Source organism: Pristiophorus japonicus, chromosome 2, assembly GCF_044704955.1.
Source record: "Pristiophorus japonicus isolate sPriJap1 chromosome 2, sPriJap1.hap1, whole genome shotgun sequence".
NCBI classification, from domain to species: domain Eukaryota; kingdom Metazoa; phylum Chordata; class Chondrichthyes; family Pristiophoridae; genus Pristiophorus; species Pristiophorus japonicus.
Window position 1 is genome coordinate 314,981,128 of NC_091978.1, and position 20,168 is coordinate 315,001,295.

General features: G+C 42.3%; 1 protein-coding gene across 1 annotated transcript in view; it reads left to right on the forward strand.

The window, feature by feature from the left end:
* rapgef2b (Rap guanine nucleotide exchange factor 2b) overlaps nucleotides 1-20,168 on the forward strand; it is a 710,204-nt gene that overhangs the window by 665,307 nt on the left and 24,729 nt on the right. The window contains exons 28-30 of the mRNA XM_070871784.1: nucleotides 4,141-4,715; nucleotides 7,647-7,964; nucleotides 13,474-13,549. Of these exons, the coding sequence (XP_070727885.1) occupies nucleotides 4,141-4,715; nucleotides 7,647-7,964; nucleotides 13,474-13,549 (969 nt within the window). The remainder of the gene's footprint in view (nucleotides 1-4,140; nucleotides 4,716-7,646; nucleotides 7,965-13,473; nucleotides 13,550-20,168) is intronic.

A 20,168-nucleotide genomic window follows, 5' to 3' on the forward strand; every position in this document is an offset into this window, starting at 1 on the left:
TCTGATTGCGGCAACTACACAGGAATCTCCCTGCTATCAGCCACTGGGAAAGTCGTCGCTAGAGTCCTCCTCCAACCGACTTCTTCCCATGGCCAAGGAGCTCCTCCGGAGTCACAGTGCGGATTCCGTCTCCTACAGGGTACAACGGACATGATTTTTGTAGCGCGACAACTACAGGAAAAATACACGGACCAGCACCAGCCCTTATACATGGCCTTCTTCCACCTTACAAAGGCCTTTGACACTGTCAACCACAAGGGTCTATGGAACTTCGTCCTCCGTTTCAGATGCTCCCAAAAGTTCGTCACCATCCTCCGCCTGCTCCAATACGACATGCAGGCCGTGATCCTTACCAATGGATCCATCACAGACCCAATCCACGTCTGGACCGGGGTCAAACAGGGCTGCGTCATCGCCCCAACCCTCTTCTCAATCTTTCTCACCGCCATGCTCCACCTCACAGTCAACAAGCTCCCAGCTGGAGTGGAACTAAACTACAGAATCAGTGGGAACCTGTTCAACCTGCGCCATCTCCAGGCCAGATCCAAGACCACCCCAACCTCTGTCGTCGAGCTACTGTTCCCGGAGGACTCCTGTGTCTGCGCACATACAGAGGCTGCACTCCAGGACATAGTCGACGTATTTACTGCGGCGTACGAAAGCGTGGGCCTTATGCTAAACATCCGTAAGACAAAGGTCTTCCACCAGTCTGTCCTCACCGCACAGCACTGCCTCCCAGTCATCAAGATCCACAGCGCAGCCCTGAACACCATGGACCACTTCCCATATCTCGGGAGCCTCCTATCAACAAGAGCAGGCATCGACGATGAGATCCAACACCGCCTCCAATGCGCCAGTACAGCCTTCGGCCGCCTGAGGAAAAGAGTTTGAAGATCAGGCCCTCAAAACTGCCACCAAACTCATGGTCTACAGGACTGTAGTAATACCTGTCCTCCTGTATGGCTCAGAGAAATGGACCTCGTACAGTAGAAACCTCAAGCTGCTGGAAAAATATCACCAACGATGTCTCTGCAAGATCCTACAAATCCCCTAGGAGGACAAGCGCACCAACATCAGGGTCCTCATTCAGGCTAACATTCCTAGCATTGAAGCACTGACCACACTCGATCAGCTCCGCTGGGCAGGCCACATAGTCCACATGCCAGACACAAGACTCCTAAAGCAGGTGCTCTACTCGGAGCTCCCTTACGGCAAACGAGCCAAAGGTGGGCAGTGGAAAGGTTACAAGGACACCCTCAAAGCCTCCCTGATAAAGTGCGACACCCCCACTGACACCTGGGAGTCCCTAGCCCAAGACCGCCCTAAGTGGAGGAAGTGCATCCGAGAGGGCGCTGAGCATCTCGAGTCTCAATGCTGAGAGCGTGCAGAAATCAAACGCAGGCAGCGGAAAGAGCGTGCAGCAAACCAGTACCACCCACCCCTTCCCTTAACGACTATCTGTCCCACCTGTGACAGAGTCTGTGGCTCTCATATTGGACTGTTCAGCCACCAAAGAACTCACTTCAGGAGTGGAAGCAAGTCTTCCTCGATTCCGAGGGACTGCCAGTAATGATGATGATGATGACACATGAACACTTTGAATATGATATGTGACAGGCAGGTTAACTGTCATGGAAAAGGAAAAGCATATAAATTTTATACAATATTAGTCTAGGTGTTTTGTGCATTGCAGTAGTATTGAACACATGCACTCCGTGCCAAAGCCCTTGGTCTTACAGTGTCCATTTGTCCTCGAATTAGACCTGCAAGCTCATATTAATTTACTCTCCAGTGGAGCGATCTCAGTACACATCATAAATAGCACATCACAACCATCATTGCAATTTATACAATGCATTGTCGCAGCAAGAAGAAAGCAAAAATAGACATAATGGTGGGGGATGTTCTCACATTGTACGCGGTCTCATATCACGCCAAGCGTCCAAGGTTTTCCACCTGTGATTCAACGTACTTATTATTTTGTTTCATATGTACCAGGTGCGCTTGTGACATATGGACCCTTTCTATCATGGCTTTCAATCCCAATGATAGAGATTGTAAATGGTGTCCTAGGGGCACTACAGCTTTCCAGGCTGCGGCCTCCAATCCAATTTTTACCTGGATATCTGTCAGATTATGTATCGAAATGGGGATGAGTACCTTGTTTCCAATCAAGGAGGTTTTGGGGAAAACGGTAACTGCTCCTACGGATGGAGCATGGGCTCTGACCGTATGTTGTTGTCTTTCGGGTTGTGGTTACAAAGTACTCCCCTTGCCCCTTATACGAGGTTTTGGTCCCCTCATATCTGGGGTTTATCTGGATTTTACATTCGGGGTCGTCTTCCAATGTAAAACCACACCCAGAGTGATTGGTTTAGGTTACCAGATGTGGGCATATCTACATGGTTCCCTCTTGAAGTTCACACTCTGATAAATCTACGCCGGTCCACTTGCCCTCTTTATCTTTTACTAAATGGCATGAGTGGTCGACGTTCTCTTTTAGAGTGCCATATATATCCGCAAGGGTTTCTCTGGAATAGGTATGGGTCAGCGTCCTGGTATTACAGGTCTTTGTCCCATTTTGTCCCGTCCAGAGGGCAAACTGTTCGCTCGTCACATATGATGGTAACCTATGGTTTTCCAAGTCATTTAACACTTGTTCTACTTGGTCCATCATAAAACACCTATACATACAGCAAATGATTCGTCGGGTGATTAACTACTGCCTCATTTGTGTCATTTATTATTTTGTTCATCTTGTCCTCCATCTTATTAAAACTTTTATAATATCTCCAAAATTATTTAAAGATTGTTCCCCCTCAAAATCAAGGTCCTTATTTCCTTAATTTATCCCTTTGAGGATTTTCTTTAACTGATCCCGAAGTCTGACATTCTCAGTATACATGCTTTCTGTCTACCCGGTTCCACACAGCTGTACCCGCTGTGGCTCCTATCCCTATCCATCCCGCCCCCTCCTGGTGCTATTGTGGGGCACATGGGAGGTACTCCGACTCCTCAAATGGGTGGGGCACGAGCGGTTTCATCCCACGGGTCCTCATCGTGGTAATGTTCTGCCTACTCAACCAGACTATCCCAATCAACTTTCCCCTCATTCGCACTACCATTGGGGAATGTCATTGCACATATGATCCCTTGCTTAACCTGTAGTTTCTCCTCTTACACATGGTGTGGTCCGTGGAGTTATGTTTACTGTCCTGTGCCTGTATTTGACAGACCTGGAACGCGGCCTGCAAATCATTCACTTTACGTTCGGCTGTTACAGCCCACACCTTTTGGCTCTGATTATTGATACACTGGCTCTCCATATAGTCTAGTCGTCCCTGTAATTGATTCTTCGCTGTTCACGACGCTTCCCATTCCTTTCCACCAATGGGAACAGTTTCTCTTTATCTACTCTGTCTAGACCACTCATGATTTTAAACACCTCTATCAAATCTCCTCTCAACCTTCTCTGCTCTAAGGAGAACAACCCCAGCTTCTCTAGTCTAGCCACGTAATTGAAGTCCCCCATCCCTGGAATAATTTTAGTAAATATTTTCTGCACCTTCTCTAAGGCCTTCACAGCCTTCCTAAAATGAGGTGCCCAGAATTATACACAATACTCCAGTTGAGGCCAAATCACTTAAAGTACCTCATCAAAAAGCTTCAACCCTTTTCACGGGCTTCCTGTGCTGTGCAACCTGTTCCAAGCCTAACAGTACGGTTCTATACTAGCTTCCAGAACGTTTAAGAATGTGACCTAAGGTGCTTTCTCTTTGAATCCATGGGAATCTGGCCTCTACTCAGCCTTGTTCCACCATCTCTTTTCCCTTATTTCTCTTTCTCTCTTTTCCCGCCCCCGCCCCCCCCAACCCCCCAATAATTTGACTTAAGATCGGGAAGTCAGTGATTTTGGAATTGTGATGTAAACACATCCCTGCATTCAATAGTGCTGATGCTCCTATAGTAATTTAAGTTTAAGGTATCCAATCAGGAGCAATGTGATAATTATACTTTTTTCCCCTTCAATGAATATTGTCAAGGTTGAGTTAACTTTTAATCTGTGGAATACCCTTTAAATGTGAGATTGTAATTTTCATAATTTTCCCTACATTTAAATCAGTGCTTTCTTTTATTTAGTTCCTATACATCAACAAGCACAGAGGGTAGAGGAAGTCTGTATGCAGGAGCAGCAGTACTCTCTTCACCGAGTATGGAGGAGTTAACCCAGGACCAAGGAGACCGAACTTCCCTTGATGCAGCAGACAGTGGTCGAGGAAGTTGGACTTCTTGTTCAAGTGGATCTCATGATAATATCCAAACAATTCAGCACCAGAAAAGTTGGGAGACGCTCAGTAGTTTGGGGAATCTTCATTATGAGAGCTCTGCTGAAGGAACAGGACTAACAACTATGTGGGCTACAGGTAGCCAGATGGACCAAACCATATTCTCTGAACATGGCACAAAATTCAACAAGCAGAGCCAACCTAAAGATAGCATTGATCATGCTCACTCCAGAGGAAGCTGGGCATCATCAACCGGCTACTGGGCAGAGGATTCTGAAGGTGACACGGGAACTATAAAACGGAGAGGTGGAAAGGATGTAGCAGTTGACTCTGAAGGAAGCAGCACAGCATTAGCTGCAGAAGATTCTAAGCAGAATGTTAGGCCTTCTCATATAGCAGTATCTTCATCAACAGCAAAAGGTCTCATTGGTAAGTATTACATAAAATTTACTGCACAGAAACGGCCCAACTGGGCTCTGCTGGTATTTATGCTCCACATGGGCTTGCTCCCATCAAGTTCAACACAAATGAGGCTGTTTTTTCTTATACATTTTTTTTTAATTTCTGAAAATTACATGATTACTTAATAAGAAAACGTGTTCTTAGATTTCCCCTCCCCCATAACTCCCCCATTCACCAGTTCAGTCCCAGCTCCATTACCGTTATTCATCTGGCTTCCTGGAGGTGTGCGAGAGAGGCCAGGGTGAGTCTTCTGCATTCTTTCTTCTCCATGCCGATGGTCTTGCCAGTGGGGAGTGGTGTAGATTGTGGTCAGTCATGGGAGATTGATTAGAAACAAAAAAATCTAATTGCTGTAAAATTTATTTTAAATGTATTTTTTTTTAAATAGAGCAAAGAGTCCATACTTTAAGGTATTTGAATTTCTCTCCTTTCCTTTTCTAATTTTGCAGTACCCATTGTATGTCTCCCTATGGTGGCCTCTGATTCTAGTCTGCATAAGAGAGAGCCCCTGGATAACTCTTCCCTTCCTGTGCCTGGAAGCTTTAGTCTGTGTCCATCCAATGATGAAGATAAACTAGTTTAAAAAGAAAACAAAAAATATTAAAAATATTAATTCTTGCAAGTGTTTAGAGCAGCAGTCGGCTAGAAGTCTCTGTGTACTTTTTGTACATGTTACATTAATAATGCTGATTATCCAAATGTTAAGATCAGCCACTAAGCTGGTTAATAATTGAGCTAACAGTACTGACTGAGTTGGCTTTTATGCCCAAGTGAAAAACAAACTATAATGTTAAGCATTGTGAAGCAAATCAGCACCATGAAGTAAATCAGGTAGAACTTGAATTACTGTATAATCTGCTATATAAATTATGCTTTCACCTGCTCACTTCCAATGCCATATACTACTCCCAAAAGATGAGGTTGACAGATGCCCTATTCCCAATTCTGAACTCAGGATTTTAGGGGCTCAATTTTCCCCAATTATCTGCGTCCTTTTTTTTTGAGTAAATTAAAATCTCAAATTTTCCCCGCCAAAGTTTCTGCGCCAGCGTAATTCACTTAGCTACAATTCATTTTAGGCTACGATTTTTTTTACCTCAATGGGGGCATAACCTGCCACCCGTGCCAATTCTGGCCATTTAAGCAAGTTTGGCCAACTAGAATTTTTTTAAAGACACCATATGTGACCACTCTGAAAAACCTTCTGGACAGTTAACAAAATCAGCACAGGTAAGAGAATCAGCGCAGACGATTCGGTTCCACAACCAGAACTGCAGCGGCGGGGTAGGGAGGGGAGGAGAGGGGGTGGGTGCGTTCAGCCCGGGCTAGGAACGGCACCGACTCCAGGGGAGGGGAGGCTTTGCGGCCCGGGCTAGGAGCGGCTCCGGGGGAGGGGAGGCCTTTCGGCCTTGAGCTAGGAGCAGCACTGGCTCCGGGGATGGGGGGTGGGGGGGGATTTAGAGAGATTTGATGCAAGTCTTTTTTATAATATTGCTTGCAGCTGCTCCATTGAACTTACTTCAGGAGTCATCAGACACATTTTAGCCACCTTTCATACACAGTACCATGTAAATTAATCCAGGAGATTGGAGCAAAGTGCGTCTGAGCTTTGACACTGTCTTGTTCCACCTATGTTATTTGTACTTGAAACAATCACGCTCATGTCCTTAGTTTGGGTAGGTTGAGTCACTCTCTTGTAGCAGCACCAGCCTTATTCGGTCTGGGCTAGGAGCAACAACAGCTCTGGGGGAGTGGGAGGCCTTTTGGCCTGGGCTAGGAATGGTACCGGGCACCAGCAAGGGTGGTGGGGCGGGAGGGGGGGTGGCAGCGAGGGAGGCCTTTCCAATTCTTACAGCTTATGGGATAGACTTTAGGCACAAAAACTCTTTAATATCTTCATGTTGGTAAGCTGCTGCCTTAAATAGCTGCAATGTGCAAGGTGCTTGTGCAGGTTGCTGTGAGCTGGCCAGAATGTCTTGTATGTTTCACTTTACAGCCTCAGCTCTCAGTGTGTCCCTCGTTACCCTGGCATCCCAATCTTTTTGGCGCAGATCTTAGGCTCCACCCACAGAGCTTGAGGACAATCTGCACTGGGCCACATTCACAAGTTAAAATAGGGAAACTTGCAACTTTTTTTTTTGACATTGTTGGGCACAAAAAAATCGTCCGTAACTCTTCAACTATGCCAACAATCTGCAATGTGGAAAATTGAGCCCTAAATGCTGTGCGCTGAACCACATGGGAAGAGGAAGAAAACTAATATCCTTCCACTCCACTCTACGATATGAGAGACCACTAATTAGCATGCTATGCTACATGGTATAATAACAAAATAGCCATCGTTAAGTAGTGTATGATTTATACACTTGTACAACTTGTAATTCCTTTTAAGGTAGTAGATTAATTAATACCATTTAAAGTCAAAGATCTGAAAGCTACCTTTGTGGTTTTTAAAATTTTTGGAACCAGATAACTGACTTGCAAATGAAAGAGGATCCAGAAAAGAAATTTAATACAGTAACTTTGTTATTTTTCTTGTGAGTTTGTAAAGTATGTTTTAATGAGATTAGAGAAGTTTCTTGAACAAAGGTGTAGTCCAGTTTTGTTCATTCTGTTAGATTTTAGAAATATTCCAACTTAAAGCCTTGTTTCTATTTAATTAATCCTGTTGACAGGATTTACACTTTCCTGACTGGCCTTCATGTTGGACTTTCTGCTCTCTACATCAACAAAGCCTTCTCAAAAGACTGCACCACTTCAAAAACATTTTTTAAACTTCTTAAATCCTGTTACTGTCAGTATAGCATCTTCTTTTGTGCCTTTCCATATAAAGTTCCTGACTTTCTTGAATGCCACGTTGATAATCATCTCTTATGGTAGTGTATTATGTTACTACAGCACGTAAAGAGGGCAGATATCGAGAACCACCGCCAACACCTCCAGGGTATGTTGGAATTCCCATTGCAGACTTCCAAGAAGGCCATCGACATCCAGGCATGAAGCCTCCCGATTATAATGTGGCACTACAAAGGTCACAGTTCGTAGCAAGACCATGTGATCCCCTTGGACCATCGTCTGTTCAAAGTGCAACTCCACATGCAATCAGTCACTCACAGGTCAGGCCCCTTAGCCGGCCTCAATGGCACAAGCCAAATGAGTCAGATCCCAGACTAGCTCACCTCCAGTCCCAAGGTTTCCCATCTGAGGAGGAGGATGGTAAGTGCCAAATTATTATTTTAATCAATTGTATTACTATATAATTCAATGCACACAGGGTATGCTGGCTGTATTCTATAGAATTCGGACAAGCAGAAAATATGCCAGAATCCAGTTATGAATACAGAAGAAAATAATTTGAACGGCCGGGTAACTTGGTACTTTATAGAAATCTAAATTACATGATTGGAAAGATAATAAGTACTTCAGTTGAGCAATTCAGACAATTTTATAAAAGAGCAACGCTTAGAAAACTTATGCGATGAATCCCTAAGATTCAGTGTTTTTTATTACTCCTATGTCATTTTGTTATTTTCTATAATCTAAAAATTCAGAGCCCTCGCAGAATAGTGAATATACATTATAACCATTTAGAATATGAACCTGTTTTTTAGATTTTACCAAAATTTAGCCTTGTTTCCAATGGAGCTGATTGCTGAGGATGCTGAACTATATTTTCTATTCGAATGAGGAAATTCTATTTTAGATTTTTTTTCTAATGCTACTAAAGCTGCCTGGTTTACTGGTATAAATTTTACCGATGTAAAATTTTGTATTTCCACGTGGAGATGCATCTACAAAGCCAACTTTAGCTTCTGTTGTCTTGCTAGACAATTTATTTGGTACATCTTTATAAAACATTATATCACTATTCTGTTAGATTTAGAGAATGTCCGTTTAACACATACTCACTTTGATCTGATAAAATTCCTTTCTAACTGGTCGCTGAAAATCTTGTGTAGCTCAGTTAGGTTTGACATTCGCACTAAAATATTAGCTAAACATCTTGATCTTGAGTTCAGTATTAAATCATAGCTATTTAATTTTTAATTATAATCTTTGTACATATTCAGTTACCCATTTATCAGCTTGCTTAAAGTTATAATATGAAATATCAAAGTTATATGCTTAAAGTTATAATGTGAAATATGCATTTCATGCCTGAAGATGGTAGAGGAAAAGATATGAAGATATCTGTGTTTTCCCCTATTCCTACTTTCCTGAAGGTGGGGATTAATTTGTGAACTTGGACAGTGAGTGCAACTGGATTGTTCACCTGTCCAAGCCATAATAGCCAAGTACAATCTCATTTTCAGTTGGTGTCTATACACCCTTTTTATAATTAACTGGGCAGCAATCAGAAGCAGCAATTCCAGATGATTAAAAAAATATATTTTCCCTTACTGAGGTCAACTGTAACACCTCCATTGGCACCTTGGCTAAGGCCACGGATTCAGCCTGAAAGATTTCTAGTGTGCTATGCGCAGTTCTGGTCATACTACGGATGTATTGAGACAATATATCAGCAAACAGCAAAGATGATTTGATGAGGCCTATTGTGGAAGAAACACTAAGATGAGGAATTTCACAGCTTTAAGGCCCTGGGATGAAATAGTTATAGAATCATTGAATAGTTAGAGCACAGAAGGAAGCCATTTGCCCATCAAGCCCGTGCGGCTCTCTGCCAGAGCACTTCAGCTAGAAGCACTCCCCCGCCTTTTCCCCTTAGCCCTGCAAATTTTTTTCCTTCAGGTACTTATCCAAATCCCATTTGAAAGCCACAATTGAGTCAGCCTCCACCATACTTTCAGGCAAGTGCATTCCAGATCCTAACCACTCACTGTGTAAAAAAGATTTTCCTCATGTCGCCTTTGGTTCTTTTGCCAAACACCTTTATTCTATGTTCTTTGGTTCTGCCAATGGGAACAGTTTCTCTCTGTCAACTTTGTCTCGACCCCTCATAATTTTGAACACCTCTATCAAATCTCCTCTCAACCTTCTCTGCTCTAAGGAGAACTGCCCTAGCTTCTCTAGTCTATCCACGTAACTGAAGCCCTTCATCCCTGGAATCATTCTTATAAATCTTTTCTGCACTCTCTCTAAGGCCTTCACATCCTTCCTAAAGTACGGTGCCCAGAATTGAACACAATACTCCAGTTGTGGCCGAACCAGTGTTTTATAAAGGTTCATCATAACTTCCTTGCTTTTGTTACTCTATGTCTCTATTTATGAAGCCCAGTATCTTGTATGTTCTTTTTAGCCGCTTTCTCAACCTGCCCTGCCACCTTCAACGATTTGTGCACATATACCCGCAGGTCTCTCTGTTCATGCACCCCCTTTAGGATTGTACCCTTTAGTTTATATTGCCTCTCCTTGTTGTTCCTACCAAAATGTATCACTTCGCACTTTTCTGCATCAAATTTAATCTGCCACGTGATCACCCATTTCACGAAGCCTGTCTATGTCTCCTTGAAGTCGATAGTTACAGTAAGAGACTGCCATAAGTCTTAGTTTCAATACAATGACAATGTAGGACAGTATATGTGGAGCTAAGAGAGGAACATTTATAGCATTACTTACCATAATAGTATAAATGAGATAGGAAAAGTCAAAAAAAGTGATCAGAAGAGAGAGATTTGGGGTGATTCCTGCCAGATGACAAGCTTTAAGTGTCGAAGTTTTAGAAGAGCCCCCCCCCTAAGTACGGAAGCAATAAAGAATTGCGTTGTTGAGAGAAATAGATGTTTTGGCACAATCTCGGATCAAGCGCATTCAATAGTAATTTTCAAAAAGGAATTGGATAAACACCTGAGAAGGAAAATTGTAGAGCTATGGGGAAAGAGCAAGAGGAAGTGGGACTTATTGGAAAGCTCTTTTAAAGAATCAGCACAGGCACGATGGGCAAAATGGCCTCCTTCTGTGCCGTAAGATTCTAAAAGAAGAACCCAAACTTTTTATAAACAGCTTTGACAGTGGAGCAGATGCGAGAGTTCCAGTTGAGGTTAGCGGAGATTGTGAGGGCAAAAATATCAGTAGATGAAGAGGCACTAAAGATGGAGCTATCAAAGGTGAAAGATGATCGCTGTCTGGACCCGTCTGCAGCCTTTGACACAGTTGACCACTCCATCCTCCTCCAACGCCTCTCCACCATCGTCCAGCTGGGTGGGACTGCACTCGCTTGGTTTCATTCTTATCTATCTAATCGTAGCCAGAAAATCTCCTGCAATGGCTTCTCTTTCCAATCCCGCATAGTTACCTCTGGTGTCCCCCAAGGATTTATCCTTGTCCCCCTCTTATTTCTTATCTATATGCTGCCCCTTGGCGATATCATCCGAAAACATGGAGTCAGTTTGCACATGTACGCAGACGACACCCAGCTCCACCTCTCTACCACTTCTCTCGACCCCTCCTTGGTATCTAAATTGTCTGATTGCTTGTCCGAGATCCAGTACTGGATGAGCAGAAATTTTCTCCAATTAAATATTGGGAAGACCGAAGCCATTATCTTTGGTTCCCCCCACAAACTGCGTTCCCTAACCACTGACTCTATCCCTCTTCCTAGCATCAATCTGAGGGTGAAAAAGATTTCACAATCTAGGTGTCATATTTGACACTGAAATGAGTTTCCAGCCACATATCCACAACATAACTAAGACTGCCTTTTTCCACCTCCGCCCCTGCCTCAGCTCTTCTGCTGCTGAAACCCTCATTCATACCTTTGTTATCTCTAGACTTGACTATTCCAACTCACTCCTGGCTGGCCTCTCACATTCTACATTACGTAAACTTGAGATCATCCAAAACTCAGCAACCCGTGTCCTAACTCACACCAAGTCATGATCACCCATCACCCCTGTGCTTTCTGACCTACATTGGCTCCCGGTTAAACAATACCTCGATTTCAAAATTCTCATCCTTGTTTATAAATCACTCCATGGCCTTGCCCTCCCCATCTCTGTAATCTTTTGCAGCGTCACAACCCCACAAGATGTCTGCCCTCCTCAAATTCTGCCCTCTTGAACATCCCTCATTACAAATGCTCAACCATTGGTGGCCGTGCCTTCAGCTGTTTGGGCCCCAAGCTCTGGAACTCCCTCCCTCCGCTTCTCTACCTCTCTTTCCTCCTTTAAGGCGCTCTTTAAAACCTACCTCTTTAACCAAGCTTTTAGTCATTGCCTTAATTTCTTCTTTTGTGGCTTAGTGTCAAATTTATCTGTTTTGTCTTGTAACACTGCTGTGAAGCATCTTGGGACGTTTTGTTACATTAAAGACGCTTTATAAATAAAAGTTGTTGGTAAGACCTATGCAAGATGTGAAGAAACTGCCTTGAAAGAAGCCTGATTTTCATTGCCCAATGGAAGGATATGATCAAGTTTCGGTAATTCACTCATTGCACTCCGAGGAGTCTTGAAGTTGTGAGCACTGGGAGTATAAATCAAAGCACATAATGTGGAATCAACTGAAAAAGAGTGAATAGTATTGGTTGATGACAGAAGGGCCTCAGTGCTATGAAGAAGGAAGAGAATAAGGGAAAGTACAGAACATTGGGGAAATATTAAGTTTATGGAAATAGTGAATGGGCGATCCTCTACGCACAGGATAGTGTGATTTAAGGAATTTAGATAGCCATACATATAGCATTGGTGGGAGGTAACTTGTTTAAAGTAGATTATTGTTAGATCAAATAAGAAAAGTTAATAAAATTGGACTGTTTTCTTTGAGATTATCTAATTATAGGGAATTAACAAAATTGATCCAGCCAAATTGTTCATTACAATAAATAGTTCAAATACCAGGAGATAAAAATCTGAAATGAGAATGTTAGTTTGGTAAAACATGAAACAGTAATAAACTTCTGAAACAAATTACCAGGAAATACAATTCAAATAAATGTTATCAATGGGTCAAGCGCACCTTGTTTATGGAGACAAAATATATTCTTTGATTGGTGAAACGAGGTAGGTGGGGTTGAGATCTGTCAAAAAGTAAATGGGAGACCGTAAAGAATTGAGAAACATCAACACAATAAATAACTTTCTATTCAAATGCTTCTCAGCTTGAAACAAATAGAGATGATATTTGCATTCAGGAGACCAGTTGGATATAAATACATTCTGACACAGAGCAGAGAGCTATAAAATAATGAGTGGTACTTTCAGTAGACCTGTGAAATATAAGAACAATATAAAAATAAAAATAAAATCAATTGACACCTCTGACTGCTTTGCAATGTTTACCTTCTGTTTCCTTTGACATCCCAGCATGAGCTGTCTGGCTTGCTCCATAACTATCTTTCTGGCATGCTACATGTTTGTTCTCACTTATGTACTCGCATGCCTTTTGCACCCTGGCACAGTCTATCTTTTATTTCATCATTTAGTGCACAAAACTACATTCTTGTGTTTTTCCCCCCACTCATCATCTTGTGCATTGTCATGTTAATAAATTTCACTTACCTCACTTACCCTGTCTTTCTCACGTATTTAAAAATCTTTTGCTTCAATTCTCCTCATACAGGACTATTTACAATATTAGCAATCCATCTCTAATGTGCGGTGCTGAAATTAACAGCATTGTTTGTCATATTTCTTTATTTCTCCCATTATCTCTCTCTCTTTCTCTCGCTTTATTTGTTGTGTGGTGTCAGGCTGTTTCATTGTTAGCTTTAATCTCCTTGTATGTAATGTCTTTCTCTCCCTCTTTCTCTCCTCTGCTCACATGTCGCCAGGAACAGAAAAAAAAAAGAAAATTGACAAATTTAAAAAAGAACATGAAGTGGAAAGCAGAAAGCAAAGAGCAAAAAGGTAAAGAGGAATATCATTTAGGAAGCAAAACATAAAATAGAACAAAAGAAACATTTTTAATTGAAGGAGTACTAAAAAGAAAAAAAAGAAAGAGTTTCATTTATATAGCGCCTTTCACAACCACCGGACATCCCAAAGCACTTGACAGCCAATGAAGTACTTTTTGAAGTGTAGTCACTGTTGTCATGTAGGAAACATGACCACCAATTTGCGCACAGCAAGCTCCCACAAACAGCAATGTGAAAATGACCAGATAGTCTGTTTCAGTGATGTTGATTGAGGGATAAACATTGGCCAGGATGTCAGGGATATCTCCCCTGCTCTTCTTCGAAATAGTGTCATGGGATCTGTTCCATCCACCTGAGAGAGCAGGTTTAATATCTCATCCAAAAGATGGCATTTTTGACAGTACTGCACTGTTTTGTCAGCTTAGATTTTTGTGCCCCAGTCTCTGGAGTGGGATTTGAACCCAAAATAATACTAGGATGACTGAGCCAAATCATTTGGGTCTTCCTTTCTGAAATGCAAGATACTTAGTGGAGCTAAACATAATTTTACCTTCAAATTATGTTTATTTTATTCAGTCTTCCAGTAGCTGTCCTGTGAATTGGGATGGTTTTAACTGTCTGTAACTCATAATGTCATGATTTTGAGCGTAGTACTTGAGGTGCAGCATTCCCTAACTTCAGCACGATACTGGCTTTTCCTGAAATGACAGTCGCTGAAACCAAGGAGTGCTCGATTCACCATCCATTACTCTCACACATTATTTTGCTCCATTGATGAACGTGAATGTTTCTGTCTCTAACTGGCCTGATACTGCAGAATGACCATTAGAAGGTGAAGACTTAATGTAAAAGGTAAGTTAAAATTTACATTTTTCATCACAAGTACCTGGTAGTTCATAAGGGACAACTTACAAGCCTGATTATTATGTCTTGTGATAAAACTTCTCTAGAATAAGAAAAAACTTTCAGGTTTTTAAACAGAAAGAGATAAAATTATAATAACATTCAAAACTAGGAAATTAGGCTATGGTCAGAAGTATAAAAGGAAATGAAAAAAGGTAAACTCAAACTACATAATAATTGAAATAAGCAAAAATCTAACAAAGAAAAAGACACTGGCTGTAAAAATGAGGCCACGACTACAATAGATTGGCTCCATGCTGTTAAATATTGAACAGTGGCTATCTAGTTCCTGATGAGGGAAGAGAAAATTGGCATGAGAGGCTTTAAGAGAAACTTGGGAAGAGATTATTCATCCAAATACATTACAAAACACATGGCCCAAGGTGACCAAGAGGGGAGGGGGAGAGGCCATTAACAACCACCACCCATATAGGATGCAAATAGTTCAGTTTGAAATAATCTGTAGAAACACATCTGAGTACATGATCTACTTGTCTGCCAGGATTGTAAAAATATGTAGATGTGAAGAAATGACAAATGTTTCTGTCACTTGTATAGAAGACCATTGTGGTCATGTGACTACGATAGATCTTTATAAATTGGTAAGAATTCCTCCCAAAAACTTAGATACAATTAAATTTTAACAACGATACAGCTGACTTGTTGCTTAACTCTTGAAGTGCTTAAGGCAAAAAGAGTTAACATGTAAACATTGTGGCTCAGTTGAAGTATTTAATGTATCTCACCCAATGGTTCAATAACATTCATGTGGTGCATTTACACAATGATCCATACCGATTATAGGGATTCCAGATTTGAACCCTGGGGTGTATGCTGGTGATGGTGGGGCTGTTGGTTTCTATGAAAGGATGAACTAGATCGACAAAACAACCTCTTTGTGGATTTGCTGATTTAATCAGTATCAGCTCTCAAGGTAGCAGTGGAGATATGTTGGTTGACCTTAGCATTCGCAGGCCAGGGTGAGGAAAAAATGTCATCAGATTCCTGCTCAAAGCCTGCATCTGTAAATATTGGATGAGAACTATTTCCTCTGTTTCGGAAGTTAGTGACACGGGGTCATCAATTTAAAATTGTCACTAAGAGAGTGAGGAGATAGGTCATGATTCATTTCTTTATGTCGATGATTGTTGGAGCATGGAATGTTTGAGGCAGAGAGCACGACATTTTTTAAGGAAAAATTGATTCAATATTTGAAGCAGAGGAGGATGCAGGGCTATGGGGCGAGCATGGTGTATTAGGATTTTGGTGGGAATTTCTTTAGAAAATAACTGGCATAGATGCGATGGGCTAAATGGCCTCTTTCTGTGGTATAACAATATTGGGATCCAATTCGCATTTGAGGAATAGCTATTAGGATGAAACATAGAAAATAGGTGTAGGAGTGTAGTGTATGGAGAAAGAGTCAGACTGAACACTGTGAGCTCAAAGTAATGTGTGACCTTAGTCTTGTATTGCAGGTCTCCAGAGTGCCTCTCCAACCTGTGAAGCTTCCTTAAATACCTGTGCTCCCAAGGGATTATGGGATCCCTTGGGACTCCAGGGGATGAGCCCTCTGGTGGCTGTACAGAGTAAATACAAGTTAACATATATAACAAGGAGTAGGCCATTCGAGCCTGCCACCACCATTCAATAAGATCATGGCTGATCATTCACCTCAGTACCCCTTTCCTGCTTTCTCTTCATATCCCGTGATCCCTTTAGCCGTAAGGGCCATATCTAACTCCCTCTTGAATATATCCAATGAACTGACATCAACAACTCTTCGCGGTAGGGAATTCCACAGGTTAACAACTCTCTGAGTGAAGAAGTTTCTCCTCATGTCAGTCCTAAATGGCTTACTCCTTATCCTTAGACCGTGTCCCCTGGTTCTGGACTTCCCCAACATCGGGAACATTCTTCCTGCATCTAACCTGTCCAGCCCCGTCAGAATTTTATATGTTTCTATGAGATCCCCTCTCATCCTTCTAAACTCCAGTGAATACAGGCCCAGTTGATCCAGTCTCTCCTCATATGTCAGTCCTCTCATCCCTGGAATCAGTCTGGTGAACTTTCGCTGCACTCCCTCAATAGCAAGAACGTCCTTTCTCAGATTAGAAGACCAAAACTGAACACAACATTCCAGGTGAGGCCTCACCAAAGCCCTGTACAACTGCAGTAAGACCTCCCTACTCCTATACTCAAATCCTCTAGCTATGAAAGCTAACATACCATTTGCCGCCTTCACCGCCTGCTGTACATGCATGCCAACTTTCAATGACTGATGTACCATGACACCCAGATCTTGTTGCACCTCCCCTTTTCCTAATATGCCGCCATTCAGATAATATTCTGCTTTTGTGTTTTTGCCCCCAAAGTGGATAACCTCACATTTATCCCCATTATTCTGCTTCTGCCAAGCATTTGCCCACTCACCTAACCTATCCAAGTCACCCTGCAGCCTCTTAGCGTTCTCCTCACAGCTCATACCGCTACCCACCTTAGTGTCATCTGCAAACTTGGAGATATTACATTCAATTCCTTCATCTAAATCATTAATGTACATTGTAAAGAGCTGGGGTCCCAGCACTGAGCCCTGCGGCACTCCACTCATCACTGCCTGCCATTCTGAAAAGGACCTGTTTATCCCAACTCTCTGCTTCCTGTCTGCCAACCAGTTCTCTATCCATGTCAGTACATTACCCCCAATACCATGTGCTTTAATTTTGCACACCAATTTCTTGTGTGGGACCTTGTTAAAAGCCTTTTGAAAGTCCAAATACACCACATCCACTGGTTCTCCCTTGTCTACTCTACTAGTTACATCCTCAAAAAATTCCAGAAGATTTGTCAAGCTTGATTTCCCTTTCATAAATCCATGCTGACTTGGACTGATTCTGTCACTGCTTTCCAAATGCGCTGATTTCATCTTTAATAATTGATTCCAACATTTTCCCCACTACTGATGTCAGGCTAACCAATCTATAATTACCCGTTTTCTCTCTTCGTCCTTTTTTAAAAAGTGGTGTTACATTAGCTACCCTCCAGTCCATAGGAACCGATCCAGAGTCGATAGACTGTTGGAAAATGATCGCCGATGCATCCACTATTTCTAGGGCCACTTTCTTAAGTACTCTGGGATGCAGACTATCAGGCCCCGGGGATTTATCGGCCTTCAATCCCATCAATTTCCCGAACACAATTTCCCGCCTAATAAGGATTTCCTTCAGTTCCTCCTTCTCACTAGACCCTCGGTCCCCTAGTATTTTCGGAAGGTTATATGTGTCTTCCTTCGTGAAGACAGAACCAAAGTATTTGTTCAACTGGTCTGGCATTTCTTTGTTCCCCATAATAAATTCACCTGAATCTGACTGCATGGGACCTACGTTTGTCTTTACTAATCTTTTTCTCTTCACATATCTATAGAAGCTTTTGCAGTCAGTTTTTATGTTCCCAGCAAGCTTCCTCTCATACTCTATTTTCCCCCTCCTAATTAAACCCTTTGTCCTCCTTTGCTGAATTCTAAATTTCTCCCAGTCCTGAGGTTTGCTGCTTTTTATGGCCAATTTATATGCCTCTTCTTTGGATTTAACACTATCCTTAATTTTCCTTGTTAGCCACGGTTGAGCCACCTACCCTGTTTTATTTTTTACTCCAGACAGGGATGTACAATTATTGAAGTTCATCCATGTGATCTTTAAATGTCTGCCATTGCCTATCCACCGCAACCCTTTATGTATCATTTGCCAGTCTATTCTAGCCAATTCACATCTCATACCATCGAAGTTACCTTTCCTTAAGTTCAGGACCTCGTCTCTGAATTAACTGTGTCACTCTCCATCTTAATCAAGTATTCTACCATATTATGGTCACTCTTCCCCAAGGAGCCTCGCACAACAAGATTGCTAATTAGTTCTTTCTCATTACACATCACCCAGTCTAGGATGGCCAGCCCTCTAGTTGGTTCCTTGACATATTGGTCTAGAAAGCCATCCCTAATACACTCCAGGAAATCCTCCTCCACCGTATTGCTACCAGTTTGGTTTGCCCAATCTATATGTAGATTAAAGTCACCCATGATAACTGCTGTACCTTTATTGCACGCATCCCTAATTTCTTGTTTGATGCTGTCCCCAACCTCACTACTACTGTTTGGTGGTCTGTACACAACTCCCACTAGCGTTTTCTGCCCTTTGGTATTCCGCAGCTCCATCCATACAGATGCCACATCATCCAAGCTAATGTCCTTCCTTGCTATTGCGTTAATTTCCTCTTTAACCAGCAATGCTACCCCACCTCCTTTTCCTTTCTGTCTATCCTTCCTGAATGTTGAATACCCCTGGATGTTGAGTTCCCAGCTTTGGTCACCCTGGAGCCATGTCTCCATGATGCCAATTATATCATATTCATTAATTGCTGCCTGAGCAGTTAATTCGTCCACCTTATTACGAATACTCTTCGCATTGAGGCACAGAGCCTTCAGGCTTGTCTTTTTAACACACTTTGCCCCTTTAGAATTTTGCTGTAATGTGGCCTTTTTTGATTTTTGCCTTGGGTTTCTCTGCCCTCCACTTTTACTTTTCTTCTTTCTATCTTTTACTTCTGCCCCCATTCTACTTCCCTCTGTCTCCCTGCATAGGTTACCACCCCCCTGCCATATTAGTTTAACCCCTCCCAACAGCACTAGCAAACACTCCCCCTAGGTCATTGGTTCCGGTCCTACCCAGGTGCAGACCGTCTGGTTTGTACTGGTCCCACCTCCCCCAGAACCGGTTCCAATGTCCCAGGAATTTGAATCCCTCCCTTCTGCACCACTCCTCAAGCCACGTATTCATCTGAGCTATCCTGCAATTCCTACTCTGACAAGCACGTGGCACTGGTAGCAATCCTGAGATTACTACCTATGAGATCCTACTTTTTAATTTAACTCCTAGCTCCCTAAATTCAGCTTGTAGGAACTCATCCCCTTTCTTACCTATATCGTTGGTACCTATATGCACCACGACAACTGGCTGTTCACCCTCCCCTTCCAAAATGTCGTGGTACGTGGCATGAAATGCTGCCTTTTAGGAAAGGAAGGTAAAGGGGAAATTGAATGGAAAAATCTAATGGCAGGGAAATTGAGAGTAATAGATAGAGAAGATGTACGAAAAAGATTATTCTTACTGAAAGCCAGACCTGGTCTGGATGGAATTCATCCTCAGATGGAATGGATCCTAAGTTGAAAAGGTAGAAATAGCAGGGGCATTGGTCACAATCTTTCAATGCTCATTGGATACAGGAGTAGTGCCAGAGGACTGGAGGGTTGCTAATGTAATTCAAGAAAGGGCATAGGGTTAAACTGGGTAACCACAGGCTTGTCATCGGTGGTGGAGAAGTTATTGGAAGCTATTATCAAAAACAAACTAAACTTTCATTTGGAAAGATCTGGGTTAATCGAAGAAAGCCAGCATGAATGTCTGAATATCTTGATTTAATTCTTTGATCTTTGATAAGGTAACAGAAAAGGTTGCTCAAGGTAATGCAGTAGATGTTGTACATATAGACTTTTGGAAGGCATTCAACAAAATGCCACACAGGAGAATTGTTCAGAAGATGTATGCCCATGGAATTAAGGAGAAGGTGGCAGTACAGATACAGAATTGACTCATTGTGTGACTCCCAAATCTAGAGCCCCCAGGATGTCATAGGGCATACAGAGTAGGATAAGG